The sequence below is a fragment of the Clinocottus analis genome, unplaced genomic scaffold, assembly GCF_023055335.1.
Source record: "Clinocottus analis isolate CAN_PGR_092001 unplaced genomic scaffold, fCliAna1.0.p SCAF_5, whole genome shotgun sequence".
NCBI lineage: Eukaryota > Metazoa > Chordata > Actinopteri > Perciformes > Cottidae > Clinocottus > Clinocottus analis.
The window spans coordinates 16,386,893-16,411,796 of record NW_027176207.1 but is presented as its reverse complement, the minus strand read 5'-3'; the positions used below and the strand labels follow the sequence as shown (position 1 = coordinate 16,411,796).

General features: G+C 42.9%; 1 protein-coding gene across 1 annotated transcript in view; it reads left to right on the top strand.

Annotated features, from left to right (window-relative positions):
- Window positions 1-24,904, top strand: part of zbtb16a (zinc finger and BTB domain containing 16a) — a 134,725-nt gene that overhangs the window by 36,964 nt on the left and 72,857 nt on the right. The window contains exon 3 of the mRNA XM_068601454.1: window positions 18,627-18,724. Within this exon, the coding sequence (XP_068457555.1) occupies window positions 18,627-18,724 (98 nt within the window). The remainder of the gene's footprint in view (window positions 1-18,626; window positions 18,725-24,904) is intronic.

The following is a 24,904-nucleotide window of genomic DNA, read 5'->3' as shown; positions in this document are numbered from 1 at the left end:
TGATTCATTTACTCTGATGTGCTGGGATAAAGGTCCTCTTCAGCCATGTTGCTTGTACAAATAAAATGAATGAAAATGAAAGTAATCCCGTCCTGAATGCTAGATAAGGAGAAACTGTATTGCTAAATGTCAAAGCTTGCAATAGCTCTGCAGTGATTCATTGTTGTTGTATCCCTGGCCATTAAGGGGAGAAAGTCAGACACGCAATTATAAAAAACATCACAGATCATTAATGTTAAGCAAGGGCGTATCGCAATCATTTAGACACCCTGTGATGGAAACAGAATAAAAATGGACTGTTTTTAAGCTGCATTTATCTAGACCTCATGCTGTATTTAACATTTTGTACATAATGAAATAAACAATATCGGCGTCTCTCGCTCTCTCCCTCACGATGTAGCATTCACAAAGTGTGTCCTTGCCTTGTTATATGCTTTTAGTGCATGTGCACCGCTGTCATACGGCGCTTACAGCCGACGACGACATCCTGACCGACACCACCGCTGGCTCTGTCAGGACATCAGCCATTATTTGCGCTGTTAGCATCTTTAGCTAACAGCGCATATAATTTAGCTAGCTTTCATGTTGAGAGGCAATCCTCCCAATCTAGTATCTTACACCTGTTAACTTTCTCTGACTTTTTTTTATCGCTGTGGAGAAATAAAATGTTATGCTGTATGAGAAAATTGGTGAGTGTGACACCTTCTCTGAAATACAGAACTTATTATATTTATACATTAGTCAAAGATGTTGTTTTGGCCACTTAAGAACCAATCTGATGGAGGAGTTGTTCTTGCACAAGGAAACAAATCTTACACAAGCTTGGAGACTCATAACTGCCTTTTTTTTGTTCGCTAAATTTGCTAAGGCTATTGTTTTAGCAAACAATGTCCTATTTACACATCCAACTGACATGGAGCTACATTATTATGCATGCACTGTGGTTAGGTTTCTGATACTCATTTTCCTTTTAGCTCTGGTTTGGTCTCCATCACCCACTGAGAACATATCAGCCTTTCCTTTTAGTAGATGTATGTGCAGGAGCAGTGAAAAGGGGAGTTTTTCCAACATGTCCCCTTTTAGTTCTGCTGTCGGGACACATATCCAGAAAATAATAAGTCCTATAAACACTTCTAATCTTGCGCCAAAAGTAAAGATCAAGTTGACATGAAAAAGTTTCAGTTGTGAAATTGTTCTCCACTTAAATCCCTGTTATTATTTTAAAGTAGTTTGCTGGCACCAGGACTGTAAATAGTTTACCCTGCGCGGTTTAGAGGGAAAAAGACAAAGTGAACTGTGAAAACCCAGCTGCAGCCCAGGGTGTGTGCATGGCTCAGTACTGGCAGCCGATAAATCCAACATTTTTAGCTTCTTGGAAGAGGAGTGGTGGTGAGTGGCTTGTTACCAAACCAAGGTACAATCAGGCGGAGAGGAACCGCAGCGCTTTGGCCATTTCCTGACAGCTCCGAGTGGTGACGTTGTTATTAAGATCAAATCTTTCTCCATAATGAACACATGGACTGTGGAAGTGAGTGCGGCCAAATGAGAAAGGACAGCTTGTTCCCTCCCCTCTACGCTCCCCCCCCCCCCTCCTCCTTCCACACCCCCCTGGTCGATGTGATTGGCATAATGAGGTGAAGGCTAGTTGGCGCAAAGCTGCTCCGGGGGGCAAATGGAGACATTATTATTGTGTGTGCGTGTGTATGTGTGTGCAAGAGGGTGTCTTGGCGATTCTCACCCAGGCCCCACTGGGCTATTAATTACCCCCTCTGTAACATGGCATCTGCTGAGACGGGGTGATCGAGCGAGCTCTGCCAACACGGGCATCGCTGCTCTCTCTCTCTGTCCCTTGTCTCCGCAGACCCCAGCTGCAGTCTCGCTCCGTGCTTATTGGATTCTATCTACATGTATGATTGATTCAGCACCTGAACTGTGCTTTTCATGACAAGCAGGCCAAACAAACGCACGCACGCACACACACACACGCACTTGTGTACACACATACACACACACACACACACACACACACACACACACACACACACACACACACACACACAGAGCAGAGAAAATCACCCCAGCTGGCAAATATTTAACCAACCATGAGACACACTAAGATGCCTGCTCTGTTCAAGTAGGTTGGGACATTTTCTGAGCAGCTGTTTGATTTGCTGTTCTGTAAGAGCAAGGGATAGTTTTCTTTGTAAAAGTGTGTGTGTGTGTGTGTGTGTGTGTGTGTGTGTGTGTGTGTGTGTGTGTGTGTGTGTGTGTGTGTGTGTGTGTGTCTTCTCATACTTCTTAAAGCCACAGTTTGGATATTGTGAGAGCATAGACAACAAAATCCTCCACGTATCTTTCTGAAAGATGCCATTTCCTGGTTCAGTCGTCTCTCTGCCTGCTCTACTGAGACATAGGAGGCCACCATTACACCGTTTCTATTAGATTGTGTGACTTGTTTTCAATTACGACGGACGGCTCACGGCATATAAGCACCTTGATAATCTTTGGTACAACTGCGTAGTCTTTTGTGCAATGTCTGACGGGCAGATCGGTGTGTTTTTCAAGAGCAATAGCAAGGACTCCTATTTTATTTTTTCCAGCCCCCTTCAACATTGCAAATGATGTCCTGAAATCACTTTGGCTGCAGCAAGTACACCGAGGTCATGTTCTCAGTATCTTTTATTCGAGGAATTTGGGGGGATTTAAGTGGACTGAAGAGCACTTTGTGCTCTGGCCATTGTGCACACTTTGAGCAGGACTAATTTCTTTGACAATATTTGATTACATATGCCCTGATCTGTGTTTTTTTTTTTTTAAGCTTCATCAGCTGCCCCTAGTTGCTGGGAATACATAAAACATACTAGTTGTGCTATGGAGAACATTTAAAGGTCCTGTTTGTTGTTTGGCTCTTCCCTGCCCGTCTCTCTTACACACACACACGCACACACACACACACACACACACTGGAGCGTCTGAGTCACGGCATTAGCAGTCATATTGATTCCTTCCTTTATGCTTTCTCTAACCAGTTGTAAAGAAAAGGTACGCCCACCCCCCCCCCGTCTCACCGCCAGTCCAACCCACCACACAAAGTCAATGCAGGAGACGGCGAAATAATACACTGTCAAAAATGATTACATAAACCAATATTGCTACTTCCAAGATGTGTCTAAACATTGCATTACGTAAGAGCTAGCATGCACTAATTCAAATTGGGTTTCTTTTTCAGTATTTCTCCGTAAAGAAAACAATCCCTGCCTGCTCGATGCAAAAGAAACTGCATACTCCCTGTGGAGAGGTCTTCCCATACGATGTCGACCTAGTCCAAGATGCATTAGTGTCACATTTGGACAAGTTAGTACATTATCTGTCAGATACTACATTATCAGTTGACTGTAGTGGTGTGTGATGTTTCCCTACCCGGGGTCGGGTAAAGTCTGCTCTCGAGTGAAGGGAGCGACCCCGGCCTGACACCCAGACGCTACTATTTCAGTGTTCTAGCCCTCTGGCCAAAAAGCTGTCAGCACATATTTTATCCTTTCCCTCACACAGTATATTTCCCCTCCCTCTCTCCCTCCCTCGCTCGCTTCTTGTTGGAGCTCTTGTCTCGTGGTCCCCTCTACCTCTGTATCCATAGCAGTGACATTGACCTAATGCAATGTGTTGCAAGGTCCTTATACTGTGTTAAAATCACTCCAGGTTTCAGGGGGAGCCTCCTCAAGTTGAGTGGGTAAACTAAAAAAAAGTCCTTTGCGATTGTATGTTTTTTAATATGCAATGGGCTGTTTTCTTAATTTTCACACATTTACAGAAAAGAAATCTGAATTTTTTTTTAAAATACGTATCACTCCATAAATCAGAAACAACTATTAACAGACGTACGCAATCTTTATGTAATGCTAACTTTTGGTGGGTTTAGGATAAATCTACAGATTCAAACAGACCACAATGAAAAGTAAAGGTGTATTTTGTGTTTTCGTCACGAGTCTGAAAGAAGACATGTCCTCGAAGCAAAATGGAGTCTCCCCTTAACAAAAAATAATTACTAAGTTAAATCCTGTTGTCAAATTGTCTTTTTTTTCCACCCAAGTTCCTGTACAGAATGCATTGTACTCGCAGAGAGTAATATGCATCCTATTCCTTCACTAAACCCGGCAGCACATTGTACTCTTATCATTCACCTGCTGCTGCTCTTTTTCTTATTCTGCTCATTTATTCTTTAACAACTTAAGAAAAAAGGCTGGTTGTCACAGCTTTGTTTTTAGATTCTTCTTACATTCCGTGGCTGGCAGCATTAAAGCCTCTCACATTTGCCTTTTTGGAATTGCAGTTTACCTGATGCATAAGTAATATTCAATCTTCTTCTCTACTTTCTGCATTACACCAACATCATTAACTATGCTGCCACCAGGCAGTGGAATTTGAAAAAAAAGGGGGATAACTCTCTGTTATCAGATATATTCCCCTCACACACACAATCCCAAACTCTCACATGACCTTCCACCGTGCGTGCAAAAGCACTGATTCAAGCCGACGGGAATTCTTGGCACAGACTGCCCACTCCATTCACTGGCTGCCGTTCAGCTGTCATACTCACTCGCTGAAGTTTTCTCCCTTTAATAGTGTGCCGTGCAGAGATGAAGGTACTAATATAGGATGTGTCAGTCGGAGGCAATATGTTTATCCATGGTTAACACGTTTTAGGTCAGGTACGATGAGGCATGAAAGATGCTGCCTTTTGACAGCAGCAAAGAAGAGACATCAGGCATAAATAAGAACAGAGCGAGCTGCGGTTACATAATATACACCAATACATCCAAAAAGTCAGGTTTAGGAACCTCCAGGGAACATCAGGGGACTGCCAGAAATAGGAGCAATTGTCATGCTTCATTATCTTTCTGCTTCCTTTGAGTTATCTTACTCTGTAGTAAGTCACATTTAATACAGCTTGTTTCCCATAAGAGTAAGACTTTATGTATTTTTATGAAAGGAAAGTGAGGGAAAGTGTGGATCCCAGAATATATATTGTTTATGCAGTTGCCTATCTAGCACTACAAAACAAGTTTATACTCTATTGATTCATAAAAGTGAGTAATACTTGAGTATATAACATGTATAAGTCTCCTGGATGGAAGTCCTGTGCTTTTTGATCCATCCACCAGTCCATCTCTCTACAGCAACTCCATTGAAAGTTATTTGCGACACGTCGAAAGCAAACAAACGACACAATAAAACGTACTACACGATGCACTTTTGTACAAACATAATTTTTAGGAGATAAGGCTGGCGCATAATATGCTGTGTACTGTGGCCAGGGGAAAAAAGCAAACCATAAACACTCGCGCTATGACGTGTACAGGAACATACCGGAATATCACACAGTCTCACCTCGGCAAACACAAACACACACACATACACACACACACTCGCTGGGATGAGAGCGACTTGTTTACTGCAGCCCCGCAGAGCTCCGGCTGGGGCTGTTTGGGATGCCCGTGGGTGCTGCTGTGCAACTCTTGGAAGGCGGACGTGCGGTGAATGACAGTGCAGATGGCCTAGCGCCACCGCCGCCACCTGAACCTCCCTGAGCCCCCCCCCCCCCCCCACACACACACACACACACACATACATACACTCTCTTTCACACACACACACACAGTTCCCGAGGTCAGACACGTCAAAACAACCTGCCTGCGGCCATCTCTAGTGTCAATAAGTCCCTGCAATGGTATCTTTTTCTTCTTTTTCATTTAGCAGTCTTATTTCCCTCCGCACAAACTCAGTCATCTATGCTAAAAATACTCGTCCGTGGTATTTTGCATGGAGTGGCCTGTCGCTATCTTTTTTTCTCCAAGGGTGCGATCTGTCCGGCGTTTTATCGAGTCGTACAGTAAATCAATCCCAGAGGCCTTGCATAATAGTTTGAGAGCTGTGTCCAAATACCAAAATAATCACACTGGTCTGCTCTGGCTCGCACCGGCTACGAAAAATCCGATCACAAGGTCTCTCTCTCCCGTTTCCAGGTAAACAAGAGTGTTTGCACTGAGCCGCGTTATGAAGTTGGGACACTGTCCTCCATGAAATGTTGACGGCGAGCCAGTATTTCCTAAGATAAGCAACATCTGGTCAGCAGGTTTAGCCATAATTATATTATGGAGCAATTTTATGTCATGTGTCTGCTCTTGTGCAGGCATATATATATATATATATATATATACATATATATATATATATATATATATATATATATATATATAATCTCATCTCCCTTCATCTTTATGTATTTAAAAAGAGCATACTTATTTTGAATACTCATCATGTTTGTACAAGTCTGTGTTTCAGTTCTGTGACTAAAAGGCTTTCAGGATGCTGCAACTATATATCATTCCGTATAATATTTCTTTTTTTTCTTCCCGGCCAGAATTTAATAGTGCAAGAGGAAATAGCAAAACTAGAGTAGGTGACACCGAGTTAGGATACTTCATCATGAAAGGCCGAGACTACATAAAGATGGTCATCACCTGTCATCCATAGAGAGAAATTAAAGCGGCCGTAGCACTGACCTGCATGTAGCATGGAACAACACATGGGCATTTTTAGATTCGCTAACCCTGCTTTGTCTGTGTGACAGTAAGAAGCAATAAGCTCCTCTTTGCCCTAATTTAGTATTTACCCATTGAAAAGAATTCTTCAAGAAATTCTCCAAAAGTTTTCACACGGATTTATCTTTGAAGCCGTTTTCACATTCAGTCTTGTTGGATTCTGCGTTAGCTATTAAATGCCACAGCAGAGGAAAAAAAGACTCTTCAAGGTCAAAGTTTGATCCAATGTCAGTTCATCTTATTTGAACTATTTCTCCATTGTAGCACTCCCCGCTTCTATCTGCATTCAACCGCTATCTCTCTCATTTGTTGTGTGTGTGTGTGTGAGTGCTGTGCCATCACACAGGTTGTTGTCGTTCTTGTTGCGAAATGCAGCTTTTATTGATGTAACAGGTGCTTAGCTCGACTGTGGCAGCCAAAATAACACATCGCCTCCTCTGTTTAGCTTTCAGAATGGAAGCTAAAGTTAGACATCTTTGAGGTTTTTCTGTCACTTGATGGAAGGTGATGCCGATGCATAATGCATGAGGAGAGAGGGAAGACTTCGTCTGGCTGCTTTTTATAGACCACCAAAGCTCTGCTACTGCACTCACACACACACACATACAGAGACGCACACACACCAGAGCCAAACGTCTCACTCGATGCGATGTAACCTCTCACAGATCAAGAAAGCAGGAGCAGAGGCAAAACAGGAATCCAGCAAACTGGCAACATTGTCGAGAGTGTGTGGGGGGGGGGGGGGGGGGAAGAAACAACAAGACGAAAGAGAAATGTTGACGTGCTATTTTCAGATGGCAGGATCTTTTTGATGCACAAACCAAAAGGGAGGCAGGGGGAAGAGGGAGCAGCAGGGCTGGTGTTTGTCTCGGAGATGGGCTTTAACAGAAATACTTTATACGTGTGATCTTACACGCTCTCCTTAGTCTTTGTTCCCACCGTTCCAACACTTCACTGAAAGTGTCTTTAGGTCTAGTTAAAATGAGGGGGGGAAAAAAGAGTGATCACACAAAGAGGGGAACTGGGGATGTCAAATTATTTGCAGGCAGAACTGAGCTTCTACTTTTTTGGTTAGCAGACTTTGCAAACATCGTTTGCTGCCCGTAAAAGGGTGGAGTTATTTTCTCCTTATCCCTTTAATCCTTATTTAACCAGGCTGGTTGACTAAGAGCACACTGTCATTTATAGTAATGACCCGAGGGGGGAGGCGATGGGGGAGGTTGGGGGGGGGGGGAACTGCAGGGAGCTGCGCATATACACGCTCACACCTGTAGTACCAGCACTCAATGACACACCGGTGACTAACCATTCGCCTGCTGCATTGTTTTTCCAGAGGTTTTTATTTTTTTTTGGGCGGGCATTAATTAAAGCGACAGTGCTTTTAAAGGTCAAATGATTCAACTTCCATGTCTCTTGTTTTATTGGGCCTGTGAATGCAAGAACCGCTCGTAGGTCCTTAAGTGGCTTGTAGGAGTGATTTATGGGAACTCGCCCCATTCATCAATTTTCATGTATTTTGATCTTTCTTTGATGTTCAAACACAATATACAAGGGATCCAGACTTGCCACAGGAGTCCTGTGCACTTAGTCTGCTGTTATCCAGACTGAATTTCTTTTTCCTAATGGATTGTATATTTCATTACTTTGAAGCAACTTTGAGTTTGAAAACCCAATATTATTACACTTCATAATTTTGTTGAATAAATTAATACTACAGTTATATTTATATATTGAATAAATACACTTTAGCCTAACGTGATCACCATTCATGTATATTAGTCATTGATTCTATTGTGTAACATCACAATATCTATTCAATTCAATTATATCACCCCCGTCACGTTTTTCACATCAAACCTTTATTAATATGTATTTCAGGGACAGTACGACCCTCGGGTGACACGACATTAACAGCGCTCGTTATTTCCCCCCATTCCTCGGCTTTAGCAGGTCCTTTACTCCGCTGCTGATGCTGTTAAAAAATGATTGACTTTCCTTTATGGATCTCCGAAAGTAAGATTTCAGTAAAGGACATATGAGATGGAAGCCTCGTGTGGTATTATTAGCACATAAATTAGATAATTGTCATGATTGCATTCTTCCAGTTGACGCTGATCTTGACACGGATATCTCGAGTTACGAGCATCTGCTGAACCTGACTTGGCACACTCGCTGTGCAGTAAGATAAAGTTAGGAGAAGAAAACCAAAATGTTTCTTCATGGGGCCCGTTGTGTTCTCACCAACATGTTTCACAAGTTCGGTGACTAAATTGTTTTAGGTTCCTTCTCCTATTGGTTAGATCTCTTGTGATTCAGTTTAACTCGCCTACAGAAACTGCTGCTGTTCTCAAGTAGGCAGCTGAGCAGTTTGAATGCAACACCCTTTGAATTTGAGGTGTCTGTGTTTTGCCAATGGGGCCTTTTGATATGTCTTCTCCAGTCAAATTTGCTCCTGCCAGTCTGGGGATTTGAACTGCAACCTCTGGGTCATATTATTTCTTCATTGTCACCTCTCACTGAATAAAAAGAATTTGTCAAAAGGGGAAAGCTCTTCACACTGAGTGGAACGGTAGCAGAGAGGTTGAAATGGCTTCCAGAGTAACGCTGAGGGTATTAGAGAGTGAATCCTACCTTCTAAGCTTTGGGGGAGTCCGGGTATCTAACTGGGATTAGCTTGAAATAGTAACTTACTGCCCAGGAAGCACAATTAAAAGTTCCTCCCATTATTCCCCTTCTATCACCTGAGACGCCAGGCTCTTCTAGCCGCAAGTGTTTAGGTAGCAATCACGCTTGGTTGGTGATGATTAGTGCAACTGTCAATGGATACTTTTTCTTTGCTTATGACTATAACAACAAAGCGGTTTCTTCTGCATTATGATCAAGACAACACATATATTTCACTTTAAAGAGATTCCTCTTGGGCTGGATCCAAAAAGGCAGCAGAAAAGTCAGCAGGATGAAATTGTGAATCTAGAGCGAAACTCTTTTCACACCACTTGTGAGCAAGTATGATCTACAGCCCACACAATGTTTCGTCATCACGTCTTGTGCTCTGTCACTCTACTTCAATTAGGTGTACGTTTACAACATTCATGCAGGGAGTCACGCTGAGAAGCAATGTGAGCGTTCTTTGCACTCACAATAGTCATTAATTAAGGCTTTGCTGGCAAAGTAAGTTCATATATTCCTTCACTGATGTAGTCTGACACCTTTCTCACCTCGTATCATTAAATTCAGCGCTGCCACATCTCCGACTTGTGGCTCTTTCAGCCCTGCCATGTTTGAAGTCATGTGGAACGTTGATGTGACGGGCGCTTGTGTCTCAATGACAGAAAGTAGTTATCGATAAGTGTCTTCTGCGTCGGCTTTAAAGTCGACTCGTTCTGATACCACCTATTCCTTCTTGATAAAAGTCTGTTAAGAACACTTCACGTGTTACTGCACATGTGGAACGAGATAGCTTACTTGGCTACTTCCATCATCGATTTGGGACGCGGCAGTAACTAAATAGTGAGCCGTATCGCTTCTGAGAGTTGCACCTGTGCAGTACCAATCGGGCCAGATGTACGGATTAGTTAGCAAGTGCATATGTTGTTGTTCCTGTGAATGAGATCATACATGATATGCCAACGTGCTATAGGATCAGTGCATCCCTATTGATACCCGATCCTGCATCTTAGGCTGAATTGGAGGCGTTTGCAATACTTGTGTCTCCACTATTTTATGTGGACTCTTGATTATTACATTACGGTACATCAAATAATACAATTCTCATTCAGTTGGCAGCCGACTCTGGTCGGAGTCTCCATCTTCAGTTCTCATTCAGCCCGATATTCTTTAAACAAGGAGCGGTGTGAGAAGGGACACATGTTGGCGACTGAAGCGAAAGGATTTATTGGTGATGTTGTCTTCAGAGACACAAAATGCAGCTCGGAGCTACGTGTAACGCCATTAGGAGTTTGTGCGATACATTAATTAGCGCTGTAGGTTAGGACACTTCTTGTGGGCTAACTCAGACATGACTGATTGGATTTTAATGAAACTTGCATATATCATTAACCTAACTGCTTTCAGCCAGCTGTCAAAATTGCAAACATTATCAAACCCGCACCGATCAGATATTGACGATAGTTGAGAGAACGGGTATATCTCGCCGCCGCCAAAGGTTGACATCATCATTACAGGTGATATACAGTGCATGCTCATGATTGGCTCAGCCGGAGTCTGTGTCAATCAAGCCAGGAAACATGTTTACTGTTAATTTGTTCAACGTGATGTAGCTTTTTTTTTTTCTTCTCTCTTTTTCCCGACGCCCTCAGGGCAAATTTGTGGGTGGCAATGTTGGTGATATTATAAATAACACAGTGAGGATGAAAGGCATTTGCGCGCTCTCCCTCACCAGCCTTCTGTTCCTCCCTCTTTTCCTCGTGCCCTGCTACTCATCTATGCTCAACACGAGTGCCTCGCCGTTTGCGTGTGTGGCTTGAATTTCTATGAACGTCTCCCCGCCAGGGGACAACGGGGGCCAAGTCATTGATATGTGCAGGAGGACTCAGGATAAACAGCCCACGCCGACCGGTGTTACGGCAGCCTGCCTGATACATTTTGATTGAGCAAAGACAGAGGGGTGGGAGGGCAATGGAATTGGGGAGGCTTAAAAGCAGGGATAAAATGACAGAAAGGGAGCTTTTCTTTCACCTGCCTCTCCAGACTGCCACAAAATGGACCCATGTAAATGCTAAAAGCCACACATGCCGCCCCGAGATATGTAAATGTCGCCGAGCTTTCAAGGACTCCAGCACATAGATGACACGCCATCTTTTCCCCCCGTTTTATTTTTTTCTTCAAAATCATGGGATGTAATTTAGCAGCTTCTTGATATGATCTCATTTTGGATTTATTTGTTCTTGCTGGTACTATTTCCCCTCTCAGCCTCTTGCTTCTCCCGCCATGTTGGTCCGTGTGACATGGTCAGCCCACTAATGGACTGGAAATTCATGTTGACAAAAGTCCATTGCGCCTCCTCCTCCTGCTCCCTCTGTCAGAAACCCAAAATAAGAGGTGGCAGCGGCACACTGCGCCACTTATGGCCACATTAGGATCAGCCACCAAAGTGTCACTGAATCGCCTCGTGCATCATTTTGCCTTTGTTCAGCGCGACAGGGAGTTTTGTGTCCGCCAATGCCTGTGCTTTTATCCCCAAATTGATGTACCGTCGGTTGGGCTCTTACTTTTGGAGTGCATTATCCCAATTATACCGTGGATGATTTTTAAAACTCAAGTTTTTTTTTTTTATTGACCTGTGTTTGCCGTGCAGTGCTTAGTGACCTGTGTTTGCTATTAACATCACGTTACATGCTCTGTTACTGCCTTGCAATTATGTCAGGTGATTGTTGCCAGCTCCTGGCTTTGTGCTTATGCTAGCTTCAAATTGTAGCCCCATCTGTATCTTGAATATGTATTCAGTGTGCATACATGATTGAATACAGATAATGTATGAATGGAACAGTTTGTTAATAGTCAGGTCTGGAGTACACGCGTAGTGTATTGTGTGCTTGCACCTGATGCTCATCGAGAACCACGATGTTGACAGCTGCATTTACATTGTGGAAAATGACAATCTGACAGTTGAAATAAATAAATAAAATCAGCCGTAATGGCACATTACCTCAGCTTAATAATAGCTTAGCGATAACGCACACAGTGCCAATACACCTGAAGTATGCCACACACAGGGCTTGCACAAAAGAAGCAGGCAGCAGTCAAAAATCCACAGTGAAGAGGACGTACCTGCCTGAAAGGGCAGCCATCGAACAAAACTGACGACTTATATTTAAGGAAAGTTGATTTAATAAAAAAACACTGACTCCTCTGACGCAACACTTCATTTAAACGGAGCATTTTGTTCGAAGATGCTTTTTAGGGGGATGTCGAAAAACCTCGATAGAATCTAGAAACATTTTTAAAAAAAAGCCCTAATTAAAATGCAATATAGTTTGTTTCCTTTTTTCTTTCTTTGTTGGAGTGAGCGGTCTGAATCCTGGTTTACGGCAGAGCGTTATTGAGCGGAGCGGCTTTGAGCTGGAGAGCAGAGGGAACGAGCAGCGCCGTGAGCGAGGAGCGGAGGTTCCCACTCCGCTCACATGCCCCGGTGAAATGTGCTGCAGGCACTGTGGATTTTTTTGATGCGTTCTGTGAACGTGAATCTTTCCTCTGCCCCCGTCAGGGAACTCATGTGCGCGCGCACTTTGACCTTCAAACAAACGCACTCAATAAAATATAGCTATACTAAGGTATTACAAAATTAATCATTATGAATAAACCACAGCAATTCATGAGGGGTGCTAAGGGGGTGCTGTGGTTATCCGGGCAAATAGCCCATCCCTGCATGGTGCTGCCTGTAGGCCAACTTCTGAGAAAGAAACACCGAATGCCTCTTGGAGAGAAACCGAAAGAATAGGTTCAAAGTGTTTTGTCTTTTCTGCTAATCTAATAGTTAATGCGAGATATAAACAGGGTTGCAGGTCAATTTCCTTGACAGCTCTTTGTATGGTCACCAAAATGTCTCAGATACCCACAAGATGCTCACCGCCCCCTTTGCTACTTAGGTCCAAGCTCTATTCACAGGCCCTTCTTTCCCCAATTATCAGTTCTTTTCCTCTGACCAACGGAACTAATGAACAAACAGACACACACACACACACACACACACACTCAACACACAGCCTTTCTTCAATTTGCCACCTCGTATCAATTGCCTCCCTTAATCTTTTAGTGTTTTCTTCTCTCTATCGTAACCCCCTCATTCCTCACCCCCCAAAGCTTTCATTCCCGAACGTCGTTTCAGGTTGTTTTATAGCTTCCTTCACAAACGGAGGATGGAGGGGGGGGGAAAAATGGAAAAATAAAAGATGAAAGGATAGATGAGGGGAGAGAACAACACTCAAGGCTGCTGAGGATAAAATAGATTTCAGGCTAGAAATAAGAAATAAGTGCAATTTGTGAAGCACAGCTCTGCTTTTCTAAATAGTGACGTGAGAGAATTTTAGCATTAGCGCCATTAGTGCAGAGTAACTTGATTTTAAAGAGGAACAGGTGAAAACAAATATGCATGGGTGTTTATGGGTGTTATGGATTCAGTTTGGCTACATGTTGAAGTAAAGAAGACCTAGTTCTGTGCCGTACTGGTAAAGCTGCTGTAACTGGTTACAGAAAATGAGCCAACGCTAGACGCGACTGGGCTGTGTTGGCCCCGCCCAGGCTCATACTCTGTCAGTGTAGGGGTCGTCCTTCAATCAGCAGATCGCCGGTTCGACCCACGGCCCCGCTAGCCAGCGTGGATGTGTCCTTGAGTCTCTGAATCTGAATTTGTCTTCCCTCCCGTTCATGTAAATGAGGCTTTGAGTGATGCTGGACCGACGACTGGGAGGCAGAGTTGAAGAAAATGCTCGTGCTCTTTCTCCATGGACCCAAGGATGTGGCAGATCGCCAGATGATTAGGGTCATTTTATACTTGGTCCAACTTTTTTTCTTTTTTTTTTTTTTTGCTTTGTGCGCCACTGAGCAACTTTCATAGCAGTGAATTGGGCGGCACCTCAATGCTGTATTCAGTTATACGTCGGTGTAGAGGCTCTTCAACCAAAGTGCTGCGGTTTAGTCCTCGTATGTAATGAGGTTTGACAGTAGTTCCACTGTCTCTGTCAAAGCCCAATCATCTGGGATCTGGAAAAGCTGAAGGACCGTGAAGGTTGTTTCATTTGTTGCAGTGTGTCGTAGTCGCACTAGATCACCGCAGACTTTTCTAACGGTTTCATATTACGAGTATTGTAGAAGAGCAGGTGGGTAGCTTCGGTCTTTATTTCTTCAAATGCAGCGCTGGTTATGATATATGGCCAGCCAAGTCCAGCGGCAGAATTGGAGAAAAAGTTCTGAATTACACGAGGCAAGCTGTTACGGCTCAATAACCGAGGCCTGTAATCGGCTCACATTTCAAACACACACACACACTTGCATTCAGACAGCCCTCGGTTTGGCTGGATTTTACGAGGAAGCACACCGCACGAGGTGATCAGCATATGTTTTGTTGACATAAATTTTAAATTTATTGCCGTTGTCAAAAGTGACTGTTGGACAAAGTCGATTATTAACTGAGTAAATGGCCTGAGAGAGTTTTATGTGAACTTCCTTAATGGCTGCAGTCAGTCTGTTTCAAATCACCCTCCTTCTCTCCCTCCCTCCCTCTCTCCCTGAGCTCCCACACACACACACACACACACACACACACACACACACACACACACACACACACACACACACACACACACACACACCTACCTCTCATCATCTATTTCAGAAGCACAACATGAAAGCAGACAGTTACGATGGGATTTGAGGTGTGTGTGTGTGTATGTGTGTGTGCGTGGTGAGGTCTAGCCAAGCTCAATCACTAGGACAATATATTTTAGTATCTTTTTTTTTAATATATCATTAAATCTTGTTGGAGCTGAATTACAATATATATATTATTAGCTTAGTTTGTGAACCTTTATCCGTCTATGATTCACTATGTTTCATTAGTGATGAGGCCGCTTCCTTTTTGTCACCAGACACGATGACAGGCTCACGTTTCATCCTCAGGGGCCAGTTACAGGTACGGTTAAATTTGGCTGCTCATTGTGTGTACTTTGGCTGATTTGCTCAGAGAATCACACTCTGTTAGTGGCACTCGGGTTCGCTCATAACCATTGCCAGCAGCCACAAACTGGACCATTGTACTTAACCTGATTTTGGTCCTTTATTCATCACGAGTCTGGCATGAATCTCATCTGGAAGCCAAGTATGCCGGACACAAGCCAGTGCTCGGCAAAGCCGTGTTCCCCCCCTTTTAAACAGCTTCATGCCACCGCAATACAATTTGGACATTACTTTTCATGAAGAAATTGCACTTGAAACCTGCACTTGTGTAAAGAAGCATTGTACGCTATTGACTAAATACAGTCAAATGACAACAGTAAGGGCACCATTAGTGTTTCAATAGGATAGGCTAAGTCCTAAACCTTCCCTTTGACGGACTGAATTGCCGGAACAGGTGCTGTTACCATTCTGTTGAACATCAAGTAATGTGCTGTTTCAGTGGGTAGTGCTTTCTTTTGCAGTTTGGGACATACACACTGCACTTTGCTCATCAACACTACATTTACGGTGAAAATACACGGCACTGCTTCCACTTCTGGTGGCCTTAATAAGTCCATCCATACCTTATCAGTGCTCTGTCTGGGGGGCACAATGGTCAGATTGAGGAGCGACACAAAAGGCCTTTGAAAGGCTTTGTGCTCCGTGTGTGTTGTGTTGTGTTGCGTTTTCCCCTCATTGCAGTGGAAGTGTGCGAGTACATCACCTGTGATCCTGATAGGAGCAAAAAAAGAAATCCGCTTCCATTCCTTTGTCCATTTGTTGTTTTTTTTTGTTAGTGAATTTCTGTCGTCAGAAATTGCATCCCACCAATCACAGGGGAGGCCTCAATAGACCAGGATGCAATGCAGCTCTAAGTCCATTGCTATGGATTTGTCTAACTGCATGTACAACCGACAACGCTCGCATCTGTGGTTTGAGGCTGAATGCTACAAATTCAGATTTCTGTGCTGAAGGGCACTCTGGGAAAAGTGGGAAACTTTCATTAAAGCACGTTGCATTATTGATACAACTTCTGGACTAAATGTATCGTCACAGACTGATATCGTATAGTGTCAAAGTATCGCTCCCGTTCTCAGCTGTGTCATTCCCGTCTCTCTCTCTCTGTCACTTTCTCTCCTTGTTTTGGCTTTTCAAGTGTCTTCTTTCCCTTCTGGGGGCATTTGGCATTTATAGGGCCTTTTAATCACTCACTGCTTGCCAGAGGGCTGTCATTCTGCCTTTTAGTTTCCAGGGTCTCTCCACAAATTCAAACCACTAAAACGGCTATCACGACTTCTTCAACCCTGCTGCATTTTTTTTTTTTCACACTTCAGTTTTTTTTTTTTTTTTACTCAACTGATCCTGTCAGGTTTCAAGGATGTTTTGCAGCAATTAATAGTCACTGAAGTCAAACCAGACTTCATTGCTTAATAACTCCTGCAGCCACCGCCATAACACCCGCTATAATCTCTCTCTGTCTGGCTCGGTCTCATCCCCGCTCCGTCTCTCCCCTACCCCTCTCGAGGCACAAAAAGAGAGCTGTAAATCAATTTGCATTCGACATCTGACATCAATCAGTCATGTTTTGGGAGAGTGGCACCATCTCCTCCTCTGCGGCTTTGTTGAGAGACTCTAAGATGGATGGCTGTCATCTCGCCCAAGTTGAGCAGATCTCTTATCAAGGGCATTGTTTCCCCAAGAATGCACTTGGCTGATCACTGCGCCACCTGACTCGTCGACAGAGACTATGAAATCGTTCTGCTTGACGCAGTCAGGTGAGCGAGTACATGCTTCTGGCATCCGAATCCAGAGTGTGTCGTATCGTGCACTTATCCTGCACACATTTCAGTTTAGTTTTTTTCCCGACTTTGCATGATCGTGTTTAACGTTATGCAAATCCAGAAGAATTCTTCTTTGAATGTTCACAAGCCCAACTGGTGTGTTTTTAATACGGCGTGTGTATTGGGACTCTACCTAATACGTTCACTAATATTAATCAAGTATTCTCGAGTGCTATTAAACCCTGCGGTTCCCTCCCAGGAACGTCGGCATCGTTAGCGTAGCCACCTGCTCAGCCGTCACCATGTTGAGAGCCGTGTGGAGGCAATAGATGTACTCTGAATTTAGTTTCTAGCACCTTTTTTTAAGATTCTTCCGAGCATCATATTTTGGACAGTAAAGCATAACGAGTTTATTTCTGATTACATGCTCATCTTGTTTTATTTGTATCTATATTGAATAGTGTTGTTTAATCCTATGTGAACAAAATGTAACCTTGATACTATAGTTTCCTTTTCTCATTTCCATTGAATTGTGTACCCAGAAACATGTCAGTCAAACTAAAACCATATTATTAATTCAACGTTTTCCCCACCTCGATTCAAGCTGACCATGCCATAATGATCAAAAAGGAGCCTCTTTGTGAGAGAGCAACAGTTTTTGAAGATTAAATGTACCAAATCTGAAACGGCACCAACTCGGGGAAAATAAAATCATTGGTATCGTGGGTGTGTGCCTTTTTGTGAACCTTACTCAAGGCGAGGCATTTGAAGTTCTCGGGAGGCTTAAGGCACTGTGGCAGTTGTTTGGCAATTCGTGTCACCTTAATTGCTTTAGAGCACTTTCAGATATCTCTCAAGAATAATATGCTTTGTACTGAGCCGTGGGGTCATTGAGGATTTCGTAACAGAGAGTCGCGGGGCTAGACTTTGTGTTGTCAGATGTTATTTACGAACCTAACCTTCAAGGCCTTTACCACATAATCAAATATTGAACCTTAGCCTTGTCTGACCTTGTGCGCTTACAGCCTAATGACTGTCTATTTGTAAGAAAAATACAAGTCATTGCAGATCAGATTTAACTTTAAGCTATAAATCACCTTATGGATTAGACAGCGGTAGTCAAAAACTGGCCTATTAATGGTTCATAAGACTTAAGTAGCTGCCCTGTGTGTTTGCCTGAATAAATCACTCTTTCACTTTATGGGTCTTTACCCATCTGCAGCACTTGAGATGTAGGTGCTTGATAAAGCCTCTGCTTGAATAGCATCTTCAGATTTACAGCACCAAGTCATGGTCTGGTGCTCCCTGCGGAAAACAACGTGTTGTAGCCGGACGGCTCGTTACGCTGATGGTTATTGTTACGCGCTAACGTTATGACTGATGGAGCGGAGAGTCCTTTAAAATGCAAAAGGCTAAAGGTGTTGTTGTGCTGAAAGTCATTAGTTAATAGCTGTAAAAAACACAATAAAAAATAAGTAATTAAAAGCCAGTTTGCATCATTCGCATTCATCTTTCGTCGGCAGTATTGTTTCTAGAGCTTAACATGTTGGTTCTGCTTTTTCGTCAACAGGAAGATGCACAGTGGAATGAAGACCTACGGCTGTGAGCTGTGTGGAAAGAGCTTCCTGGACAGCCTCCGTCTACGGATGCATTTGCTCTCTCATTCAGGTAAAGAAATCACACCAAGCTCAAAACCACAACCCCGCTCTCTGATCATTGTTGTTCAGCGAGCAGCGCGTCCTGTTTTCATTGTCGGGTTTACTGCCGATTGTAGGGAAAAGCTTCTTTTTCTTTTTTTTTAACAGTAGAGCATTCACTACCGCTATTACATTTCATATGCCGAGTTTCACTACCGAATGAAATAGCTAAACCCTAAGTATATGTGATTCCAGAAAGATGCGCTCAACATTTCTTTTTGAAGGGAGAGAAAATCTGTTCTTCCTCCAGATTGATACCCTTCTGCCCTAAAGCAAGGACTGACATGAATGTGGTTTACACCCATTCACCCATTCATTGATTTATTTACTTTAACATTGTGTAACAAAATCTGTATTGATATCAGATTGTAACACTATAAATAAATGTATTTACAATGAATGAGAGCTGTGGAAAGGGATAAGTTGCTGTTCACATGCTTTTCCTCACAATGACTTCGGGCACAGCCAAGTGCTCGAAAAACTCAAGTAAATCAATTACTAAAAGTCATTGTTTGAAGCCCCCAACTGCCGGGTGCGGGTCAGCGGTGTCTCTAATCAGAGGTGCGCACATTGGACAGGAAAACAAATTTGTGTTGAAATCGTGAGCGGTTAGCAGCTGGTGGGTCATTATAACGCAGCTAACGTTAGCAGATGTTACATTGTGATGAATTAGCTTTGACGAAAAACATTCAATGCAATTTAAGCAATAAATAATGTGTATTAGTCAAAGAAATAAACCTATTAGTAGTTCAGTCTTAATTTTTCTTTTCTTAAATTGACTATTTTTTATCGGATAACTCGATTAAGCGATCGAATAAACGGTAGAATACTCGATTACTAAAATAATCGATAGCCGCGACACTATTATAAATATACTTTTAAACGCGTGAATGTGGAGCATATTTCAATTCAGTGACTATTTCAGTGACTTATGGACTACAAAAAAACTCTCGAATTTAGTCTAGCCCAATAAAGCGGCGCAGCTCTGTGAAACCCAACCAAAGGGGTGCCTGCACATCATCATCCTGTCACTCTGCGACATTAGAGGTCCTACAGGCAGGACAAGTTGGAACACAAGATGCATTGATTGGTCCAGTTTGGCACTTTTACACCCGCCCCCAAACACACACACCCGCCCCAGCAGTCCCTGTGCTCTGAGCCTACTTAGCGCAGCACTGTTTTAATGGCGTGGGCCGTCTTTTATAGGCAGCAAAGAGCTCCTCATTCCTCAGGCCCTAAGTGCAGATGGTTTATTGAGACACTGTAAAAGCCATGGGACCTCTGAGGAAACCCCTTCTGCACACACACACCCACACACCTACACGCACACACACACACACAACCCCAAATCCATGTGTTGACTTTGGCCCAGAAGTTGAGCCCTCTGTTCAGTACCCCGTCCGTGTTCCAAGGAAGCACAGTAAGTGGTCTGAATTGTCTACTTGGCATCGTTGTTGTCGGAAGTAGACCCAAAACGATAATTGCCAGGATCATTTGTTTGTTCGTATCTCTCACCGAAAACTTAAACAATGACTGAGATGGATGCTGACACTCCTGCTCTGTTGTGACAAAGATGAATGACGGATGCCCGCTGTGCCAGTGAATTGTCTCAACACACGACGCAGCACGTCAAAAACAAAAGTTGCTCTGAGGAAATATTTGCTGTTTATTTTAGCATTACGCCCTGTTTCCGCAGTCCCGGCTGCAAATGCGTGCGCCCCTCCTCACTCGGCTGTCAAAGCGAGAGAGAAGGGGAGCTCTGTCGCAGGAACATATTAGATATAGAGTGTTTTGCAGGATGTGTGCGTGCGTGTGTGGCCCGCAGTGTGCTCCAAGCCGTAAGCCTCTGACCCGGAGCCGGCTCCTATTTTGTGTAACATCATCTTGCGCAGCTCATTTACAAACGTTGCCTTTAAATCAGAAGTTATGACAGAGTGGAAACTGAGGGTGACTCGAGGTAATCCTGATACATGTTGCCGCTTCCTGACGCGCGCGCGTATGTGTGTGTGTGTGTGCGCGTGTGCAGCTCTCTGCATGCTCTAGTAGAGATTAGCCTGAGAGAGGCTGCTGACATAGATGTAGGTTAACGGCAAGCCTCGACATCTATGTGGTGTTTTGTTCATTTATTGTTTGGATAGTATTACTGAATACCATTATTATGCAATGCCAGTTATTGTGAGTTTTGCTTCGTATCAGAATTGAAGTTTGGGGTTCACATATGACAGTAGTGGAGGTTGTGGTGATAATAATTAGAAGCGGCCAGTAGTGATAACAGTTTAAGAAAATAGTAGATCATAAAGTATGATCAAAGTAGCGTTTAACAAATATTACGTTTTTAGGAAGAATTAGGCTACAATAGGCCTCTTTCTTTCATCTTCTGCTGTTGTATGTTATTTTATACAAGCACATTCATATCTAAAAGTATGGAGGTGTGTATGTATAATGTCGGGAATTATATTTCTTCTTTGGCTATGAATTACCAGAATATTTTGAGCACCTGATTTATACAAATGCAAATATACAGCTTGAACAATGTACCTTTTAATATGTATAGGTGATGTTACAGTCAACAGGCACAAAGTTCAAGTAGTAGTAAGTAAGTTTATACACTACTTAAGGACAAAAAAACAAAGAAATGTTAGTTTTAGTTATGGTTTTATATTGAGTTTTTTAAATCAGTTTTATGGTTGTTGAGGGACGGCCTTGGTTTAGTTTCCCATAGAGGGAAAGGTGTACGGAAAGAAAAAGATGACGGGTACATGGGTCAGGATCACTTCAATTAATATAGATTGCGCGGTGTGAAAATGATGATGAAACTTTTAACATAAATGCGGTCTTCCAGGCGGTGCTTGTGTTTGCTTCGACCACACTGAGGTCATTTCCAACAAAAAGTGGATCATTTCTAAGTCTTCCGCGATGTCAACAGGTTAATGATAACTCTCAATGTTTACCCATTTAAATATGGTGAAAACTGTTGATCAAATGGAAAAAAAACGAACACTAAGAACTCGAGGAAGAACCACAGTCTCCACCTTGAGAAAGGCAACCAAGCAGAAGATGTGGCCGGTGTATTTTTAGCTACAGAAGGCAGCAAGTGCACAAACTTTTTTTCTTTCGTTCTCTTTTTTTTTCTTTTTTTTCTTTTTTTTTACTCTTTCCAAGCGGGGCTGTGTTGACGCACGACATCAACCTGTACTGTTACACACATCACTGTTGATTCATAGCCGCTTTGGTCTGGCGTAAAAGGCGAGACAAGCGCTTCTGTCAAGACGGGCGACGGTTAGGGAAGAGACAGCGCCGAGGCAGAGCTTCTTTGATAGTTTTTGTTGTCTTTTTTTGTTGTCGCACTTTTTTTTCTCCCCCTCCTCCACCTCCACCGTTTGACTTTCAAGGCTTTTCTCGGGCTGATGGCGCGTCTCGATTTTTATCGCGTCTCTCTGTAATGATGACACTTCACCGAGTCCCAGAACCCTCAACCTCAGCTCCCCATGCCTCCCCCCCCCCCCCCCTCCTTCCTTCCCTTCCTCCGTCTCCACCTCCACCGTCGCCGCCATCATCCTTCAGCTCGCTTCAGAAAAGACAGAATATTGTGGAGATGAAGCGAGAGAGCGGAGAGGCTTTTTGATATGCGCAGCGTGTCGTGGATGTGGCGCGTTTCAGACGCCGCTGCCGCCTCCCGCCCCCCCTTCCTCTCTGCTTTCCACTCTGTCTCTCACTCTGTCTGTCTGTCTGATTATCTGTCTGTCTCTCTGTGCTTGTTGTACAGAGGACTTGGCGTGTTGCCAGTCTGGGCTTTCTGCCACTACTGAGGGTACAGTATGTACAGTCTACCTTGTGCCAGCTATTTCTTTTTTTTCCCTCTCGTCTCGTTCTGTCTGTCCTCTCACCACGTTGGTTTTTTTCTTCCTCTTTCTATTTTTTTTTTTAATCTCCACCTGACGTTTAGTGTTTGACAGTGTTTGTTGAGCCGGAGCCCGCCGATGGGGGTTAGCGCTGTGACTCAGCCCCTTTTTGGGGTGCATGTGGAGGTCCTCCATGCCGTTTTCTTCAAATGATAGCAGCACTTTTACTCTGCTGATGGACAATAAAGGCAGCATTTTGTGTAAACTGTGACCAATTTTAGAAAGAAAAATCCAAATATGTTATGTACTTGATTCCGGTCCTGAAACAGTAGTTATTAATGCACAATGAAACCCTAGAAGGCTTAGTTGCAGCCCTTAATACTTTTTTTTTTTGCTCAGCAATGTGTCATAGTGTCTAATACCTTATTAATAAAATGCTGTGGCACAATTGAGTGTATCTAAGTCATTTCTGGCGAAATATGTGAACATATTTTGAGTGTCCTTTAAAGATGTATATCATAAATAGCAATACATTTGCAAGACACGACAGGTAAATACGTTTTTCTGTATAACAAGTTTTCTTAACTGTTTTTCAAATATGCAAATCAGGCATTATATCATGCTAACTTTTGCATTCAAGAGAAAACTATAGTCAAAGTGATACAAAGTAGTAAAATATACACCCAGATATGTATTTTGGATGTTTTCTTTCCACTTGAAGACATCTTATGAAAGTGAAATAGTCCAAACTCTAAAACATTGACCAATGCATGAGAGATGCTCCTCAAACAAGACCAGACTGACATGATTCTGTGTGATCAGATGCAGAGTAATATGATTACCAATAAGACTCCCTGAACAACCGTATGGCATCTATATGCCAGCACCAACTTTTCCTCTCGCTGCCATTATAGCTTAAGGGTTCTAATCCTATGTTTACAGTATGTCGACATAGGACAGATTGCCCGGATTAGCGAGCTGAGTATGTGTGTCAGACCTGAAGCCCTTTTTTTTTCTTTTTAAAGGAACATTAAAAAAAGATCCATCTTTTATTTAACCCGCAGTCGCGGGCTAAGTGTGTTGCTCAAGGGCACATTTTCATGATATATGAATGGAGCGATGGTCTCCGTAATGCGCCGCCTGGTAGTGTGGGAACCAAAAGAGTAATAAGTATGGAGCATTGTGGATGGCCTGCCTGTTTCATTTACTTCTTCCATGTTGAACGATTGAACCAAAGACCTTCCGGTGCTATTTACATAAAGTTCGGATGCACTACAAACATCTTATTGACCTCGGTATCACTTGGTGTCTCGGAGGAATTCATTAAAAACACTTTTTGACTAGTTTCAGTTCCACTAGCCTCTGAGGATTTAGCTCAGTGTCGTTATCGTGTGATCTTTGGTTGTGAGTCTGAGGTAGTGCTGGGTGTTGATTCCCAATTAAAACTCCTAAATGATTGATAATCAAAGTATTTGCGTTGTTAGATTCTTAAGCAATAATACTTATTTTACCAGGAAGAACGTCTTAATTCGCGCCGCATGGCATTTTGAAAAACATCTGCAACACAGATGCATTCGGCAGTTTGTCCAATCTGATACTCTGCAAACAATACATGCAAGTATTAATGTTACGACGACACGGATGTGAACTACTTTTTATATGATTTTATTTGAACAAAGTTCAACAATCCAGTCACTTTTCGTCATATCTGCAGTCGGAACCGTCTGCGGGACGTATCTGCTAAGCAAGGGAATTATTGATGGAAACATGACTTAACATGACAAGATAATCCCCTGGCTTTTCGGGTCGTATGCTCGCACCGGCTGACAGTGTGTCACACAGGCTTCATCAGCTTGGTATGCCTGTGTTTGGTTTGTGCATTAGTCAGCCCGTACAGTGTATTTCCAGAGTGAGGTTTTGCAGTTTAGAATAGTGTTCCTGACTAGCCCTGAAGGGAATTCGTCTTTTAGGAACATCTGTTGGGAGCAAAGCACCATGTTCCCTTTCGGTTGATCTGGTTTGTTTTATGCAGAAAAGAAAGAAAAGGTGGGCTAGATTACTTAAAGGTGCTCAATAACAATGTTGCAGGAATAATATAGCAGTTAACAACTTTTTGTTGTAAAGACATTGGAGTATTGGCATCCTGAGCAAAGAAAGAAATGTCTGCTTTTTACAAAATACAACACAAAATTAGATACAGATACATACTGACAACTGCATGTATCTGTGTACCTGAGTAACATCTAATTGTTATTGTATTTGACTTGATTGTTACACATTATCTGATATTATTGTAAACGTGTTAAAAG